This window comes from Tachyglossus aculeatus, chromosome 2 (genome assembly GCF_015852505.1).
Source record: "Tachyglossus aculeatus isolate mTacAcu1 chromosome 2, mTacAcu1.pri, whole genome shotgun sequence".
Taxonomy (NCBI): Eukaryota; Metazoa; Chordata; class Mammalia; order Monotremata; family Tachyglossidae; genus Tachyglossus; species Tachyglossus aculeatus.
In genome coordinates this window covers 155,907,776-155,928,057 of record NC_052067.1, presented here as the reverse complement: position 1 = coordinate 155,928,057, position 20,282 = coordinate 155,907,776, and the positions used below count along the sequence as shown (strand labels likewise).

The following is a 20,282-nucleotide window of genomic DNA, read 5'->3' as shown; positions in this document are numbered from 1 at the left end:
AATAGTAATTATATTGTACTCTCTGAAGTGCATAGTACAGTGCTCTGCACACCATAAGCGCTCAATAAATATGATTGACTGACTAATAATAATAATATTTGTTAAGTACTTACTATGTATCAAGCACTGTACTAAGCGCTGGAGTCGGTACATGATAATCAGGCCCCACATGGGGCTCACAGTCTAGGTAGGAGAGAGAACAGGTATTGAATCTCCATTTTGCAGATGAGGGAACTGAGGCACAAAGAAGTTAAGTGACTTACCCAAGGTCACCCAGCAGACAAGTGGCAGAGCCAGGATTAGAACCCATGACCATCTCACTCCCAGGCCTGTGCTCTATCCACTAGGCAACATTGCTTATCTTGAGAATATAGGGTTCCCGTGGTTCATTGGAAAATCTTCCAGCTGGGTGTCCTGGCAAATACCCAACTCCTACAGAATGGGCCTTGCTTTTCATTTATTTCTTGTTATTGTCTACAAAACAAGAATCATGTCCACATAGGGTTAGTATGAACTGAGTCAAAAACAGTAATAATTCTCTAGGTAACTTTGTGAGTGCATATAAGGTTTTCTGCTGCTGTGAAAAGATCAAATAAGATCTCGGACAAAAAACTTTAGGGAATTAGCAAAGGAATACAGCTTTTATTGGGGACCCCAGAAAGTCTGTGTGTTCCATTTTACTCTTCTGCCCTGTCAATCTTTTCTATTCATTTTCAAAATTCTTTGAGTAATAGTCATGTTTCCTTAGAAATGAAATGCAGAGAAAATTGTTGTCTTTTAGCTGGCACCAAACTCATTGGCAACCGAGATTCCTGTTTGTTAAAAATAAAGGGGAAGGGACACATCCAAGCCTGCCAGCATTTGAAATCCAAAAAGAGGGAAAGGAGATGGAAGCATGTAACTATGGAGAATGGAACAAACCTTCAGAAGAACAAAATAGTGCTACCAAAAAAGTAGTGTATATACTAGGGGAAAAATAAATGATCGCCTTATGAACAGAGTTAGCATGAACATGCTGTTGGTCCCACCCTTTGTTTTCTCTCACTATCTCATGTGTCTACCCCAGTGCTTAGCACAGTGCTTGGCCCATAGTCAGCACTTGATGAATACCAACATTGTTATTATTTTGTAGAGTGGAAAGTTACACGTAGTTTAGAAATCACTCACGATGTAAGTGATGTGAATTCCAAGAAGTTCACTTGTTGAGCTCCAAGTTTTTTTTTAATAACTGAGAGTGATCTACTGCCTCACATGTAATATTTAAATGCCATCTGAATGGAACAGATCTTCCCTTTGCCTGAAGCTTTCATCCTTTGGCTCAAGGTTCTGTTTTATCATGTTTTATGTTTTACGCTTCTCTTGTCTGTGGATGAAATGTCAGTCCAGATTTTTATCTTATAAAAATATGGCCTGTGGCGGTCACTTTAACTAGTTTCCAACTCAGGACAGGGGAGAGGAGCTCCAGCGAAGGAGTCCTAAATGCCCCTCCCTGGAGGAAATTCAGTTAGTCAGTCAGTCAGTCATATTTATTGAGTGCTTACTGTGTGCAGAGCACTGGACTAAGCACTTGGGAGAGTACACTATAACATACACGGTCCCTGCCCACAGTGAGCTTACAGTCTAGAGGGTGACTGTCTATATAATGTCTGTATAGATGGATGGATGGGTGGATAGGTAGATAGATAGATAGATAGATGATAGGTAGATAGATCATAGATAGATAGATAGATAGATAGATAACAGTGATAGATAGATAACAGTGGTCAGTGGTCAGGAGTTAGTGGTCATAGGTTCAAATCCCAGCTCTGCCAAGTGTCAGCTGTGTGACTTTGGGCAAGTCACTTCACTTCTCTGTGCCTCAGTTCCCTCATCTGTAAAATGAGGATTGACTGTGAGCCCCCCGTGGGACAACCTGATCACCTTGTATCCCCCCCAGCGCTTAGAACAGTGCTTTGCACATAGTAAGCACTTAATAAATGCCATCATTATTATTATTATTATTATAACAGATATGTACATAGGTGGTGTGGAGCTGGGATCGTGGGATGAGTATAGAGAGCAAGTCAGGGCGACACAGAAGGAAGTTGAGAAAAGAAAAGAGGGCTTAGACAGGGAAGGCCTTTTGGAGGAGATGTGCCTTCAATAAGGCTCTGAGGGCGGGGAGAGTCATTGTCTGTTGGACATGAGGAGGGAGGGTGTTCCAGGCCAGAGGCAGGACAAGCGCTTAGTACAGTGCTGTGCACACAGTAAGTGCTCAATAAATACGATTGATGATGACGATGATATGGGCGAGTGGGCGGCAGTGAGGTAGACGAGATTGAGGTACACTGAGAAGGTTAGCACTAGAGGAGCTGGGTTGTAGGAGAGTAGTGAGGTGAGGAAGTAGGGAGCAAGGTGATTAAGTGTTTTAAAGCCAAGAGTGAAGAGTTTCTGTGTGATGCCCAGGTGGATGGGCAACCACTGGAGGTTCTTGAAGAGTAGGTGTGAACTTGTACTTCCCAAGCACTTAGTACAGTGCTCTGCACCCAGTAGAGCTCAATAAATACGATTAAATGAATGAACGAGTAGGGAGGCATTCACTTGAGCAGCTAGTAATGCCCTATATCGTATTACTTTGAAAGGGAGTCAGTCAGGGGAAGGATTGGGAAGCATGTTGGGTGTGCCAGGAGGGAGCGACAGATAACTGGGGAGGAAGACTCTCAGTGAGGGAAGAGCTTTAGAGCTCCCTCTCTACAAATTTCCAGTAGCCAGCCCCTGGAGGATGGTGGTGGCTGATCCCTGAATGGGCCCCCCTCATTTTTTTATGGTATTTAAGTTATTTTTATGTGCCAGGCACTGAACTAAGCACTGAGTAGATACAAGATAGGTTGTCCCACGTGGGGCTTACAGTCTTAATCCACATTTTACAGATGAGGTAACTGAGGCACAGGGAAGTGAAGTGACTTGCCTAAGGTCACACAGCAGGTGAGTGGTGGAGCGGGATTAGAACCCAGATTCTTCTGACTCCCAGGACTATCCTCTACCCACCAGGACACGCTACTTCTCCCTTGCCTTCAGGAAGATGCCTGGGCTTGAAACAAGGGATAGTGGCAGCTATAGAGGAGCCAAGTTTGGGGGTTCATTAAGCAGGGATCCTCAAATCCTGCCCAACCCAAGAAGGGAACCCCGGACTGAGCCCCATTTTCCCCAGACTGAGCCCCCTTTTTCTTCTCCTCCTCCCCATGCCCCCCAGCCCTACCTTCTTCCCCTCCCCACAGCAGCTGTATATATGTTTGTACAGATTAGTCTATTTATTTTATTTGTACATATTTACTATTCTATTTATTTTGTTAATGATGTGCATCTAGCTTTAATTCTATTTGTTCTGATGACTTGACACCTGTCCACATGCTTTGTTTTGCTGTCTGTCTCCCCCTTCTAGACTGTGAGCCCGTTGTTGAGTAGGGACCATTTCTATATGTTGCCAACGTATACTTCCCAAGCGCTTAGTACAGTGCTCTGCACACAGTAAGCACTCAGTAAATACGATTGAATGAATGAATGAAGGGAAAAAATGAAGGGCTTTAGAACCCAGGAATGGCTCACAGATCCAGGGGCTCCTCCAATGATCTAAGTATTCTTCAATCAATCAGTCATATTTCTCAAGTGCTTAATGTGGGCCAGAGCAACTGTACTAAACGCTTAGGAGAGTATGATTTAAAAGTTGATAGACACGTTCCCTGTCCACAAAGAGCATGCAGCCAGGATTTTGGCCAGGATTTAGGCTGAAAATTTCCTGAAATTCTGTGTACTGAACTTGAAACTGAGATCTCCACTCTTCTCAACAGGCTATGCTACTGAATTTGCTAGATCATAAGCTCCTAGAAGACACAGATAATGTCTGCGCATTCCATTGTATTCTCAGAAGATCTCAGTACAATACTCTGCACTCAGTAAGGGCTCAATAAATATCACAGATTGGTTGAATGTGCTCTGCCCACAGTAAGCCCTCAATAAATAAGATTGATTGAATGAATGAATGATTGATTGATTGATTGATTGATTCCCTAAATTTACACGAGATAACAAAGACTTGATCCTTTAGCAATTAGGGTAACAATTTCTGGCCTTGGGTATGATAGTTTCTTGTGTTGTCTTGGATTTGTGTTTCACTCACTAACTCAGTCATATTTATTGAGCACTTACTGTGTGTAGGGTACTGTGCTAAGCACTTAGGAGAGTACGATATGGGTAGGAACCATCTCTATATGTTGCCAGCTTGTAGTTCCCAAGTGCTTAGTACAGTGCTGTGCACACAGTAAGCACTCAATAAATACGATTGAATGAATATAATCATAAGCAGACACATTCCCTGCCCACAAGCTTACAGTCTAGAGGGGGAGACAGACATTAATATAAATAAATTACAAAATAAATTACATTTATTATATAAAAATAAAACCGTTCAGGATAAGACACTGTAGTCAAAATACAGCTAGAAGTCATTTAAGTGCTCTTCTGTAGTCTCATTTTTTAATTTTTGAGTTCTAAATTTTATATTCCATAAAAATTTTAAATTTTAAGATCTAATGTCCCTTAACATATGTTTCCTACTACAATTATTTCATAGTCATTAAAAGTATCTCATTTGAGGTACAATTCTTACTGTTGCTTTTTCAGTTTTTTAGTACTGGAATGTTAGCTCCTGTGAATGTTGTCGTATTCAACATATTTAAGATGGGTGTGGGCACAGGATGGCATTAGACAAGCCAGTGTGTGGGTATAAATCCAACAGTGCCTCTATTCAAAGATCCAGCACTTTTTAATTTCATTTCTGAAGAGTCTAGGCTAGGGATAAAATACAGGTATACAGTTACTATAGGCTGCCCTTCCATAATAGGCAAAGGCAGCATCCAGCCTTTGTAATGTAATCCATCATTGTACCTCCAAAGTGATCAAATTACCCGTAAGAAATTCACGCTGCAGTATCTGGCCTACCTTATAATCATCCAATCATTTATGTATTATAATCTCTTAGATTGTGGGCTTCCCCCAAGGGATAGGAACTGTGTCTAATTAACAATAATAATAATGATGGCATTTATTAAGCGCTTACTATGTGCAAAGCACTGTTCTAAGTGCCCACCTGGGCATTCTCTCCCAGCGCTAGTATACAACTCTGCACACAAGTATAATGCTGCATAAATACTACTCCTCACCATCACTCATTCATTCATTCAATTGTACTTACTGAATGCTTACTGTGTGCAGAGCACATTACTAAGCACTTAGATGAATATACTACTATAAACCGACACATTCCCTGCCCACAACGAGCCTACAGTCTGGGCCGGGGGGAAACAGACATCAATACAATAATAATAATAATAATGATGGTATTTGTTAAGCACTATGTGCAAAGCACTGGGATTCAAGGTGATCAGGTTGTCCCACGTGGGGCTCACCATCTTAATCCCCATTTTACAGATGAGGGAACTGAGGCACAGAGAAGTTAAGTGATTTGCCCAAAGTCACACAGCCGCTAAGTGGCGAAGATGGGATTACAGTCCATGACCTCTGATTCCCAAGCCCGTGCTCTTTCCACTGAGCTACTCTGCTTCTCTAAAATTACTGATATGTATGTAAGCACTGTGGGGCTGGAAGGTGGGAAGAGCAAAGGGAACAAGTCAGGGATATATAGAAAGGAGTGGGAGATGAGGAAAGGCTCTGAAGAGGGGGAGAGTAATTGTCTGTCAGATTTGAGGAGGGAGGGTGTCCAGACGTAAGCGACTGGTTGGCTGTGAGAAAGGTGAGATGGAGGTACAGGGAGAAGGTTAGCACTAAATGAGTGAAGTGTGCGGGCTGGGTTGTAGAAGGAGAGAAGCAAGATGAGGTAGGAGGGGGCAAGGTGGTGGAGTGTTTTAAAGCCAGTAGTGAGGAGTTTTTGTTTGATGAGGATGTAGATGGGCCACTCCTGGAGGGATCCGGGCTGCAGAGCGAAGTATGGACTCGAGTGGTGAGAGACAGGAGGCTGGGAGGTCACTGATGCAGTGATCCAGGTGGGATAGGATGAGTGATTGTATTAACTTGGTAGCAGTTTGGATGGAGAGGAACGGGTATATTTTAGCAGTGTTGTGAGGGTGGGTCCAACAGGATTTGGTGACAAGTTGAATATGTGGGCTGAATGAGAGAGAAGAGTCCAGAATAACTCCAAGGGTACAAACTGGTGAGACAGGAAGGGTGGTGGTTTGTCTACAGTGACAGGAAAATCCATGAGAAGACAAAGCTTGGGTGGGAAGATAAGGAGTTCTCTTTTGGAACTTCTGGTAATCATTGCATCTTCCAGTGTACCAAGGAATGAGTTAAGCACTAGCTGCCAAGGCTCAGGGGTTGGAGGACCTGGATTCTAATCCTGGCTCTGCTACATGTCTGCTGTGTGACCTTGGGAAAGTCATTTAACTTCTCTGTGCCTCAGTTACCTCATCTGTAAAATGGGGATTAAATCCTACTCCCTCCTCCTTAGACCATGTGAGGCAGACTGTGTCCAACCTGATTAACTTGTCTCTACCTCAGCGCTTAGAAAAGTGCTTGGCACATAATAAGTGCTTGACAAGTACCTTAATTATTATTAATATAATTAAAATCAGATCAGACCCAGTCCCTAAGCCACCTGGGGTTAGCAAAGTGAGGTGATATCTTGTCCCCATTTTACAGAGAAGGAAACTGAGGCACAGAGAAGTTAAATGACTTTCCCAAGTTCACACAGAAAGGATAGGTAATTCTCCCAGTAGCAGAGGCAGGATTATAACCCAGATCTGATTTCCATTTTCATGTCCTATCCATTTGGCCATCCTACCTTCCCATGTATGGGGTTTTATTAAATAATACTCATGTGTGGATTTTAGTAAAGTCTAAACCCTGCTTAAAAGCTTCCACTCTCAATTTGTAAAGCATAACCCTTCCTCTCAGAAGCTTGCTAGAACTGAGAAGAATATTTCTTGTGCGTTTTCATCCTTTGGAAGAGAACTTCAGTCTGGCTCACACAGAACAACAACACTTGAAACGGTTTGGGGGATGAGGGTATAGGTCAGGCAGCCAACCAAAGGACCAGTTGGGGAGGGAGACAGAAAGCAGGTGTGGTGACAGCTTTTTTCCAAGTTCCCCTCTAACGTCTTCCACCACCTCCTCACCTGTTCACCTATGTCCTCCTCTGCCTTGAGATCATAGCAACAAAAGCCACCCCCAGTTTTGTCCTTTCTACAGGGTGTTACATTAAGACCTTTGCATTCACTTACTAGGAAAATACCCTTTGGCTAATGAAAATTATTCCTCGATGTTCATATTCCATTGCATAAGAAGTAGTGTGTCATAGGCCGTTTTATGAACAATTATTTTTCCATGAGCCTGGAAGTGAATAATTTAAGTGGAAGACTTTATTGGTGTTTATCTTTCTATCTTAAAAAAGATGATTGCGTCTACTTCAGCAAAATGATCCATGCAGAAACAATACGTGGGTGCTATTTTGGAGACTTTTACTTTTATAAACACCCCCGTTGTCCAAGGGCAATTCATCTGAATTGCTTGCCAAGAGAAGGAAATAGTGAAGAGTTTAGATGTACAAAACTAAAATATTAGTGCGACTTCAGAGAAGTCATGAGTATGTTTAATGACGGAACTTTATAAAGCAGATGTGAGTGTTTTCTAAACGTTTTTTAAAGGTTAGGAATAGAAAGCTGAGACAAATGTGCAGTTTAAAAAAGTTCAAGGAATTCCAATTAAGCACTAATTGGCAATGCAAACTTTAAACTAAAACTGATAAAAGCGCTCTTGTGTAACATCTTTAATTGGTCATGGGATCAGTTTAAATCATTGATCAGATTTAAGGAATGAGTATTTGTTTACTCTGAATTAGACAAAGGAGTTGGAATGTTGGATTACTCAGCTTCTGATCAGCACTTGTTGGGATGTTTTTATTGTGGCTCAAAACAGGGGGTGATTAAGAAATGACAAACTCTAGGTGCCATTAGCAGCACAATTCTAACGATATAAATAAATCTGTGTCTAAAAAACATTCTGTCAATGTCAGGAACCTTTTCATTTTCAGCTATTATAATGAGACTAATCTTTCATTCTGTTTCAGGATACTTTTAACTTCAGTGACTCTGCTGTCCATTTACTCAATAAATCTCCTCTTGATATGTTCAAAAGAAACAGGTAATCTGAGGAAATGCTACATAATCATAATAATAATAATGGCATTTATTAAGCGCTTACTATGTGCAAAGCAGTGTTCTAAGCACTGGGGAGGTTACAAGGTAATCAGGTTGTCCCACGGCAGGCTCACAGTCTTAATCCCCATTTTACAGATGAGGTCACTGAGGCCCAGAGAAGTGAAGTGACTTGCCCAAAGTCACACAGCTGACAAGTGGCGGAGTCGGGAACCCATGACCTCTGACTCCAAAGCCCGGGCTCTTTTCCACTGAGCCACGCTACATCTAATTTAGTAGTTAAAGGGTCAGGATGAGAAATGTTCATTGTGCTATTGTGTTCCCTGGACCTTGGTTTATATTTAGCAATTTCATTTCAAGATAGAAAAACACATTGGATGGCTGTTTAAAGGACAGCAAATTTGGTGGTGTTCAGAGTCAGTGTAGGTATAGTAAAATTGCTCATGGTTGCTCTAAATTATTGAGGTGTATGTACAATCTACAAATAGCAGTCCGATTATGGTGAGCCTCCATTTATATCCGCTTTTCTTTGACTTCATTTTGAAAGCTCACTTAATCCCCAGTCTATAGTAAAACATTCAGAGCCAATATCCCACAAAATCTAGTGCCACAGCCAGGCTTTAGAAATAAGAGATTTAAATGAAATGGAATTTATTCATTTATTCTCATTTGTGCAAGTTCCAAAGAGAAAATATTACTCACCCAATAACTGGTGTGTCAGCATGCTCTATGAGGCAATTCTATTTTATAATCTGGGCAGTGTAATGCCTGAAAGGTTTGTTTACCATTTTTATAACACCCTGAATTGTATACGTAATGCTTCACCTCTTTCATTAGCTAAAGCCCCATTTGAACCCCAACCTACTGGACCTGTGTTTTATTTAGAGTGTTCTGAAACAAATTGAGGAATTAGCTATTGTTTTGTTTGAACATCAGGTTTCTGCCCATTTAAACAATAAAGTTTTAATAATGGCTTGACATTCATGCATTCAATGAGGTATTAAATTAATTTAACGTCATGAATACACATCACATTTTAAAAAAATGAGTGAATTAGACACCAGAAGCCATTGAAATAGTACGTTAAAGACAGTGAAATTTTCACATAGCTGGTATATGTTCTGTCACTTTGAACTGCCACTCCCTTCCTTTATGGTCCCCTTGGATAGCTTGACTTGAACTTTATTGACGTTATCCTCCAAAAGTATCTGTATTGTGTTGTCTTACTGATTATAGCTGTCCTATTTCATTTAAGAAGAATAAATCCCTTGACTGAAATGAAATTTAACAATCAAATACTTAGTGAAACAAGGGGGGAAAGAAGCATTTAAGGACAGGCTATAAATGGCTACCACCCTGGCAAAAAAAAATCAACTATAGCTTATTTACACCAAAATATTCACATAAAAGTCTAACTTTGGCTTGAATTATTAGGTTAATTGTATCAACTCTCCGCTGTGTTCTAACTGTGTAGACTGGCTTCAGTTAAATTCTGAGCAGTAATTTTCCAAGGGAAGTACCAGCCCCTCTCTACTTGAGGTATTTAAAAATAGGCCAGATGACTTAATGGGTCTAATTTTTTTTTTTACTTCTGAAGCCAACTTAAAAGTGAGAAGTGTTGGTCACGTTTTACATTTATGCTTAAGAGTTTCATTTAAAACAAGTTTACGATCACCAATCCTGGCTCCACCACTTGTCTGCTGTGTGACCTTGGGAAAGTCATTTCACTTCTCTGTGCCTCAGTTACCTCATCTGTAAAATGGGGATTTAGACTGTGAGCCCCATGTGGGACAGGGACTGTGTCCAACCTGATTAACTGGTATCTACCCCAGTGCTTAGAACAGTGCTTGACACACAATAAGTGCTTAACAAATTCCATTTTTTTTTAAAAAAAAGGACCCTGTTGGTTTCATTTTGCGAGGAGACAAACAATAGTCCCTCAAATGAAACTGAGTCTTAGCTGTTTTGATTTTATGCCATCTGTTGTTTCTGATGTTGCCTCGTATTGATTTTAAACAGGCTGTATGGTTTATGAAAAGCTTGGAGAGCAAGTCTTTGGCACCCCGGGAAAACTGGTTATATTTGGAGCCACTTCTCTTCAGAACATTGGAGGTAACTAGAATGTAAAAACTCGGAACAGTCATGTGCCATTTTAAACTTTATAGTTGAAAAGAATATTCCTCTTCTGCATGTGACTTGCTTCTGGAAGACTGCATACAGTTTATTATATTTCAAGCCATCAACACTATCCTTTTGTTGCTTTCATGATACATGAGAACGAACCGTGGAATAAACAGTTGTCATTTATTTAGAACTCACCACACTGCCAGGCATTTTTCAGTGAGTTACTGAGGGTAAGCTTGGGGTAAATGATAGTAGATAAAGTGGCATTTGTCCATTTTATGCTGGATGGTCTGATTTTTCAGCTGGCCTGAACCCTGTCCTGTACGACACTGGTTAACTTTATATCTGGTATTTTAAGGGCCCTACCTACCTCTGCCTTGACTCCTTACATAACCGATGAAACACCTGCTGCATAAACAAGTATCCATTTTCGTGGGCCCACAAAGGAGTGTCTGGTATTCTATTTGTTCTGATGACTTTGACATCTAGCTTTAATTCTATTTGTCCTGACGACTTTGACACCTATCTACATGTTTTGTTTCATTGTCTGTCTCCCCTTCTAGACTGTGAGCCTGTTGTTGGGTAGGGACCATCTCTATCTGTTACCAACTTGGACTTCCCAAGCGCTTAGTACAGTGCTCTGCACACAGTAAGCGCTCAATTAATATGATTGAATAAATAAATGAATGAATGAATGGCCTCAGTGGCCAGCCCGTTTGTAGCTTTTCTACGGTCTGGAATATGCATGGAGGAGTTTCCTCTTTAAGAACTTTAATTTTCCTCCACAGCAATGCTGAGCTACCTCTTCATAGTCAAAAATGAACTGCCCTCTGCTATAAAATTTCTTATGGGAAAAGAAGAGACATTTTCGTAAGTTAATGGCAATTTTTCTCTTTTCACTTCATAGTTAAATTTCACTGTAGATTTATTAGAGTTTTGGTTTTCTTGTGGTCAGGGACCATGTCTGTTAGATGTGATACCCAAGTATGCAGCTAGTTATGGCCCTTACATTCTCTTGATTAAATGGCAAGAAGTGAACCGTTTTTGATTATGCTCAGAGCCACTTGGTAGGTTTTCTTAGGAAAGTGGAAAAATGAACACAAATAGAATAGTTATTACTCTCATATCTGAGGGCAAGTTGAAGTCACTATTGCAGAGATGTTAAAACAGAGATGTAGTATGCAGCCACTGGAGTTTGGCTACTGCTTGTGGGAATCAACCAATTTTCCTGACCTAGATAGACTGTGTCTTTTAAGGCGTATATGCCCTTGATAATTCAGAAGAGCATTTTTGACATTTTGCCATTTGCTTATCATCTGTAGGATCATAATAATTATTGTCATTAGTAGTCATTTATGATTTTCATTATTTTCTCAGAGAACTGAGTTCCTGAGTAAATTCTCAATACCAAGATAAATGTCCTAAATTTTTTATAGAATAAATTGTGTAGCTCTCTTTGTAATCAAAAACACCTAGCAAAATGAAGTTCTTTACTGGTCCTAAGATTCAGAGTGCAATTTACACATTTTTGATTTACACATTTACACATTCACTAAAAAAGGTCCAGGTAACAAAGTTCCCTAAATAGATATCCCTTTAGTTTCAAGATAAAGAGGTTTACTGCATAAAGCAGCAAAAGAAAGGAAACACGGGGTGTGGTTTAATTGCTTCTTGCCGACATTGCTAGCTACATAAAACTAGAAAGGCAGTATATTCTTAAATAATTGATGACATCTTGTAACCTGACAGAATGTGATGTGTGTGTCCAATTGTAAAACCACTTCAATTATTCACAGGGAAGACACTTCTTCAAGCAGAGAGAAAGAAAATATCCCTTTCCCCCTCATGAAATAAGTATCCTCTTATCCCTTAAAATCCAACAGTTTTCCTCAGTTTTGCCAGCACTGTGTTTAGAGTAGTACTAGGGAAAATTAGGAGACCATCTGAAAGGATGGAAGAGAAAATAGGATAGAGTTGAAGATTATATTTCAGAAAGAAGTGAAGCCGTCTTGACTTATGATCTCTGTTTTCCAGGGCATGGTATGTGGATGGACGAATCCTTGTGGTGGGAGTGACATTTTGTATCATTCTCCCTTTGTGTCTCCTTAAGAATTTAGGTAAGTGTGCCACGGTTGCCATGGTGATTCAGGGTAGGGCACAGTGGGTTAGCAACATAGGAACAACTTAAACGGAACTGACGCTGCTGGAAATCATCGTTGATTCCATCTGTTTCTGCCTGGAACACAGTCCAAAGGGACCTAAATAATAATAATAATAATGATGGTATTTGTTAAGCGCTAAAGCCACCATGGGGGTCCCCCTAAAAATGGTTGGGGTCCCCCAAGTAGCACAGATGGTGGGATGACTAGTTCCTCTGAGGACTGCTGGACGGGTGGCAGTTTTCATGTCTGGAAGCAAGAAACAGTTGTTTCAATCAGAGTGACAAAGTACACTCCAGGGAACCCAAGCGTTTTTTAAAGTTTTTTTGAAATAAATTCAAGATGTATGTCATTTGCATCTTCAATAATAATTATTACAGTATTTGTTAAGCGCTTACTATGTGCGAGGCACTGTTCTAAGCGCTGGGGTAGATACAAGGTAAGCAGGTTGTTCCACTTGGGGTTCACAGTCAATCCCCATTTTACAGATGAGGTAACTGAGGCACAGAGAAGTTAAGTGGCTTGCCCAAGGTCACAGCTGACGAGTGGCAGAGCCGGGATTAGAACCCTTGTCCTCTCCTCAGCCTGGGCTCTTTCCATTAAGCCATGTTGACACTGCACAGCGGGTGGAAGTCCTGTCCACATGTTTTGTTTTGTTGTCTGTCTCCCGCTTGTAGACTGCTAGCCCATTGTTGGGTAGGGACCATCTCTATATGTTGCCAACTTGTACTTCCCAAATGCTTAGTACAGTGCTCTGCACACAGTAAGCGCTCAATAAATACGATTGAATGAATGAATGGAAGTTCTCTGGGACGGCAAACAGTGGAGAGATTTATTGATAGAAAGTGGGCCAGTGAGTCAGAAGGACCTGTATTCTAATCCCAGCTCTGCCACTTGTCTGCTGTGTGACCTTGGGCAAGTCACTTTACTTCTCTGGACCTCAGTTACCTCATCTGTGAAATGGGGGTTAAGAGTGTGAGCCCCATGTGGTCCAGGGACTGTGTCCAATCTGATTACCTTGTATCTCCCAGAGCTGAGAGCAGTGCCTGGCACATAGTAAGCACTTAACACATACCGTTAAAAAAGCCATGCATTTCACACTACAACCAATGCAAAATGATACCTTCAGTTTTTCACAGTGTGTGAGTAATGTGATTTAGCATCAGTTCATGAATCGTTGGAATTCCAAAGTATTTTTTCCCCAGCAAGAAGTTGGCCAAATCTCTCCCTAAAATAACGCGGCCTTCATATTTGAATATTCATTTAAATATTTCATTTAATGTTAATATTTCCTTTTCATTAATAATTCACAGTACCCACGCCTAGTCTTTCTTTCTCACTCAATCAGTCCCTGATATTTACTGAGGTTCTGCTAAGGGCTAGATGCTGTTTTGATAATCGTGGCTTAGTGGAAAGAGCAGGGGCTTGGGCGTCAGAGGGCATGGGTTCTAATCCTGGATCTGCCATGTGTTTGCTGTCTGACCTTGAGCAAGCCACTTAACTTCTCTGTGCCTCAGTTACCTCATCCGTAAACTGGGGATTAAGTCTGTGAGCCCCGCGTGGGGCAACCTGATTATCTTCTATCTACTCCAGTGCTTAGAGCAGTGCTTAGTAAGCGCTTAACAAATACCATCATTATCATTATTACTACTAATAATGATAATGATGGTATTTGTTAAGCGCTTACTATGCACCAGGCACTGTACTAAGCACTGGGGTGGATACAGGCAAATTGGGTTGGACACAGTCCCTGTCCCATGTGAAGCTCACAGCCTTCCCATTTTACAGATGAGGTAACTGAGGCACAGAGAAGTGAAATGACTTGCCCAAAGCCACATAGTAGACAAATGGCAGAACCAGGATTAATAATAATAATGATGATGGCATTTCTTAAGCGCTTACTGTGTGCCAAGCACTGTTATAAGCCCTGGTAGATACAAGGTAATGAGGTTGTCCCACGTGGGGCTCACAGTGTTCATCCCCATTTTACAGATGAGGGAACTGAAGCACAGAGAAGTCAAGTGACTTGCCCAAAGTCACAGAGTTGATCAGTGGCGCAGCCGGGATTAGAACCCATGACCTCTGACTCCCAAATCTGGGCTCTTTCCACTATGCCACGCTACTTCTCTGATTAGAAACCATGGCCTTCTGACTCTCAAACTCATGCTCCATACACTATGCTATGATGCTTCTCGTAACAAGAGAAGCACTTGAGAAGCTGTATTAATAATAATAATAATAATGGCATTTATTAAGCACTTACTATGTGCAAAGCACTGTTCTAAGCACCAGGGAGGTTACAAAATTATCACGTTGTCCCACAGGGGGTTCACAATCTTAATCCCTATTTTACAGATGAGGTAACTGAGGCCCAGAGAAGTGAAATGACTTGCCCAAAGTCACACAGCTGGCAATTGGCAGAGCCGGGATTCAAACCCGTGACCTCTGACTTTCCACTGAGCCACGCTGCTTCTCACTTGAGAAAGGAAGACAGAAGACAGAAGCTCCCTCCCCTCAAGGAGCTTACAGTGTAGTGGAGAAGACAGGCTTAGAGAAATTATATACAAGTAGAAGTATGAGGAAGAACAACGGTAGAGCAGGAAGTAGCACAAATATATTAAGAGGAAATAACTGAGTAAACTATTTACTGTACACATACAATAAATAAGCATATAAATAAATAAGCATATGCAGAAATCGTGAGAATGGGAATCAAATCCACACATGCTGAGGCCAGGTGATAGGTCGGTGCCCTTGTGGTCATTCCTTCCTAAAGATTGACGAAGGGGAATCCTAAAGAGGACATGAGAATCAAACTTTAACAAAATCTTGAAGTCAAACTTAAGAAGCATTGTGAAATATCCTTGTATAAAATTCTTTTCAATAGTAGTGGTGGTGGTGGTGATGATGACAATGGAGTTTAAAGGCCTAATGGATAGAGCATGGGCCTGGGATTCAGAAGGACCTGGGCTCTAATCCCAGCTCCACCTTGGACAAGGCACTTCACTTCTCTGGACCTCATTTACCTCGTCTCTAAAATGGGGATTAATACCGTGAGCCCCTTGTGGGACACGGACTCTGTCCAACCCGATCAGCTTGCATGTGCCCCAGTGCTTAAAACAGTGCTTTACATATAGTAAACACTTAAGAAATGCCATCATAATTATTATTATGGACGGATGAGCCTTAATTCGGTTGTAAAGACTTGGGGACCAAGAACTTGTGCAGGAAGGAGTTCATTCATTCATTCATTCAATCGTATTTATTGAGCGCTTACTGTGTAGAGCACTGTACTAAGCGCTTGGGAAGTACAAGTTGGCAACATATAGAGACAGTCCCTACCCAACAACGGGCTCACAGTCTAGAAGGGGTCACTTCACATCATTGCTAGTGGTTTCTACACATCTCTTCCAAGAAGCTTTCTGTGAATAAGCCCTCATTTCCTCTACTCCCACTCCCTTCTGCATCACCCTTGCACTTGGATTTGCACCCTTTAATCACCCCTCCCTCAGCCCCACAGCAATTATGTACATCTCCATTATTTATGTATTTATGTTCATGACTGTCTCCCCTTCTAGATTGTAAGCTTGTCATGGGCAGGGAATGTGTCTACCAATTCTGTTACGGTGTAATCTCCCAAGTGCTTAGTAGAGTGCTCTGCACATAGTAAGCACTCAATAAATATGATTGATTGATTGATCAATTGATTGATTCTGCAATGCCCTTTCCAAACTTGGGTTCCCACTTGGGCAGGGTTGTAACCGTTATACGACCTAAAGTGTAGGGTAGGGACCGTCTCTATATGTTGCCGACTTGTACTTCCCAAGCACTTAGTACATTGCTTTGCACACAGTAAGCTCTCAATAAATTCAATTGAATGAATGAATGAATGAATTAACAGTGTTTTGAAACAGAGAATCACAGAGTCCATAAAGCTAAAATAATAACTTTTTTTTTTGTACTCCTTCCAGGATACCTTGGATATACAAGTGGATTTTCCCTGAGCTGCATGGTTTTTTTTCTCATAGTGGTAAATTCTTCTTGAAATTATCAGTTTGAGTTTTCTTGCCACAGTTCTCTTTCAGCACGTATCCTTGTTTGGCTACACCTCAGCACTTAGAACAGTGCTTGGAACTTAGGAAGTGTTTAACAAATACCATAATTGTACATCCAATGTAAATTTGGTTTACGGTCTATTGGGTGTCAGTGAGCCTGGGACTAGACGTCAGGATATCTGGGTTCTAATTCCAGCCCCTCCACTTGATTGCTTTAGGTTATTGGAGAAGTAACTTGACACTCCCATTACCTCAGTTTCCTCATCTGGAACAGGGCTTGACCCATAGTAAGCGCATAACAGATACCATAATAATAGCCATCTGTAAAAATGGGATAAAATACCTGTTCTTCTTCCCCCTTAGATTTGGAGCCCCATATGGGGCAGGGTCCATGTTCAATCTGATTATCTTCTTTTTTTACCCAGCCCTTAGCACAGTGCTTGGCACACAGTAATCACTTAATAAATCCCGTTACCATTATGATTGTTTTATTTAATTCCAGGTTATCTACAAGAAATTTGAAATCAAGTGTATTTCAATGTACACAAATTCAACATCAAATGCCAGCGCAACGTACGATGACTCATGTACGCCGAAGTACGTCACCTTTAACTCCAAGGTGCGTTGCTTGATGTTCACTTAATTTAATGAGTATTTACTGGAATTCCTTCTGTGGCGGAGCAAAGGTGTGGGAATCGTGCTTTCCCCCCTTGTGTTCTCCCAAGCTTTTAGACCAGGGATCGCCACACAGCAGGTTTTCAGTCAGTATTGTTGGTTGATTGGAAATTCTTCTATGGGGCAGGACTATCGCAAAGGGTATTTGTGCGTTCACTCAGAAGCCTGGAGGATAGGCGATATTTTTGCAGAGGGAGAGGGGAAGAGTGGCATCCATCTTCAGGTGCTGTACCCCTGGAAGCTCCAATCACAGACCTCTTGGGAAGTGTCTCAAGTCCTCTAAGTAGGTGGGTATTAGTGGGAGCAGACAATGAACAAAAAAGTGAGAGGCTGGGAAAGACCCATTACAATCAACGTAGAAGGCTACCAGAGCCAGTGCTTGGCTGCTGTAAATATGTCCTGCACCAAGCCTCTGCCAGACCACCGTCCAATTCACCCCTTCCATGGACCAGAAGGGCATAATAGAAAAGTCTTTGTACTCAGTCCTTAATTTTATTCAAGCACTTAGTACAGGGCTCTGGCCACAGTAAGCACTCAATAAGTTCATTTAATAGTATTTATTGAGCACCTGCTGTGTGCAGAGCACTGTGCTAAGCGTTTGGGAAAGTACAATACAACAATGAACAGACATATTCTATTTGTTAGTTGTATTTGGTACTTGTTAAGCAGTCAGTGTATTCCATAAAGTAAGCATTTAAATGAATTGGGAGATAGAATTAAACAGAAGGCGTTATATTCAAGGAGGAATTAAAGAATGATTTGAGGGATGGGATACATTGGCATTTCTTAAACCACTGACTGATTGAAAAGTCCTGCTGTTAGGTGCATGGGGGGTTGGGGTTCCCTACATCCCTAATTCTTAGATGTTTATATATAGGAATTTTTAGGTGTTTTAAGTTTATCCATAGGAACATATATGCACATAGTAAGTACTCAGTAAATATCTTGATGCCTTCAGTTGGGTAGGGACTGTCTCTATGTGTTGCCAACTTGTTGTTCCCAAGCGCTTAGTACAGTGCTCTGCACACAGTAAGCGCTCAATAAATACGATTGATTGATTGATTGATTGATAATGTAATTTGTAACTTTCACAGGTAACTGATATCTGGCATCTGAGAGGCAGCATGGCCTAGTGGCAAGAGCATGGGCTAGGGAATCAGAGGATGTGGGTTCTAATCCCAGATCTGTCACTTGTCTGCTTTGTGACCTCGGGCAAGTCAATTAACTTCTCTGTGCCTCAGTTATCTCATCTGTAAAAGGGGATTTAATAATAATAATAATTATGGTATTTGTTAGTGCTTACTGTGTGCCAAGCACTGTGGTAGATACAAGGTAATCAGGTTGTTGCCTGTGGGGCTCACAGTCTTAATCACCATTTTACAGATGAGGTAACTGAGGCACAGAGAAGTTAAGTGACTTGCCCAAAGTCACACAGCTGATAAGTGGCAGAGCCTGGATTAGAACCCACAACCTCACAACCTCTGACTCCCAAGACGGTGGTCTTGCCATTAAGCCACACTGCTTCTCTTAAGACTGCGAGCCCCATGTGGGAGCCCACTGTTGGGTAGGGACTGTCTCTATATGTTGCCAACTTGTACTTCCCAAGCGCTTAGTACAGTGCTGTGCACACAGTAAGTGCTCAATAAATCTGATTGATTGATTGATTGATTGCCCAACTTGATTACCTTGTATCCACCCCAGTACTTAGAACAGCACTTGGCACATAGTAAAGTGCCAAGTACTATTCATTCATTCAGTCGTATTTATTGAGCACTTACTGTGTGCAGAGCACTGTACTAAGCGCTTGAAATACTTATAAGTGCTTACAAGTACTATTATTATAATTATACAAGGCACTCTTACAAGAGTAGGTTCATTTTTAAAACTTCATTCAAGATATTTAAAACTTATACCGTACATGCGTACAGTGCCTTTTCCCTGGAACCTCATTCTTCTCTCCCAGTTTTACATGAATTAGTTTGAGGGCAGTTGCATTTGTTTAACATAGTTTTGCTTAAAGGCCCATTGCTCGAGAACATAACTGCAACATTCAACAAGGGCAGACTGTTCCATCTGCACAGAATTTCACATCTTAAAAAAAAATGCTTGCCCTCGTTTCAGCCTGAAGTTTTGATGTAATTATGAGTTTAAGTTTTGCATCATGCCAGACAAATGGGTTTTGGTTGTTTCGTTTATGCACCATCAGTGGCACCCAGAGCAGAGACTGTGAAGTTAGTGTTTTTAGGAAAATATGGGATCTCTTGAATGTTAATGGATACTCTCACTGAGTTGGACCAGAAATGGTTGCATGAAAAGATTGTGACCAGCTTTCTCAGAAACACTAAGGAGGATTTTCCATGGAAGCCAGTTTACTGGTACTGTTATGCCTTTCCTTATGGCTACCTTCAGCACTGACAGATATGTACATAGTCGATATTTCTGTTTGTTCCCCCCTGTTCAAGTGTAAGTGCCCCATGGAGTATGTTTTCTCCTTCCACTATAACTCTCGTAGTCTTTGAGTGCCCTGCATTCGGTAGGTGCTCAATAAATACCTTCCTTACCACTTATTTACTAGCCAAATAAGCAACTCTCAAACCTAATTGCTGAGTGAATCCTTTTTAATGACAATGAAGTAATACTAATAATAGCACCTTATAGTGCTGTTTTAAGGGCTGAAAACTGAAGATACACTTAGGTTTATTGTCCCATTTTCCTAATCCTTTTTTTTTTCCTCTCTTTTAACAGACGGTCTACGCTTTACCCACCATTGCATTTGCATTTGTCTGCCACCCATCAGTGCTTCCGATTTATAGTGAACTGAAAGAGTAAGAAATTTAATTTTTTATATCAGATTATTTTTCTTATTTTATTGCAGTACTCTCCCAGCCACACAGCACTTATGTTCATATCCGTAACTTATTTATATTAATGTCTGTCTCCCACTCTAGACTGTAAGTTTGTTATGGGTGGGAGCGTGTCTGTTATATTGTTATGTTGTACTCTCCCAAGGTCTTACTACACACAGTAGTAAGTGCTCAATAAGTATAATTGATTGGTAGTCA

The 20,282-nt window shown here is 41.1% G+C and overlaps 1 protein-coding gene across 3 annotated transcripts in view; it reads left to right on the top strand.

Moving 5' to 3' along the window:
• The window catches only part of SLC38A1 (solute carrier family 38 member 1), an 88,959-nt gene that overhangs the window by 53,127 nt on the left and 15,550 nt on the right, over positions 1-20,282 (top strand). For all 3 annotated transcript variants that reach the window (XM_038740854.1, XM_038740853.1, XM_038740852.1), the window contains 7 exons: positions 8,120-8,193; positions 10,227-10,319; positions 11,120-11,201; positions 12,366-12,448; positions 16,462-16,520; positions 17,048-17,164; positions 19,966-20,045. In XM_038740854.1, the coding sequence (XP_038596782.1) occupies positions 8,120-8,193; positions 10,227-10,319; positions 11,120-11,201; positions 12,366-12,448; positions 16,462-16,520; positions 17,048-17,164; positions 19,966-20,045 (588 nt within the window). The remainder of the gene's footprint in view (positions 1-8,119; positions 8,194-10,226; positions 10,320-11,119; positions 11,202-12,365; positions 12,449-16,461; positions 16,521-17,047; positions 17,165-19,965; positions 20,046-20,282) is intronic.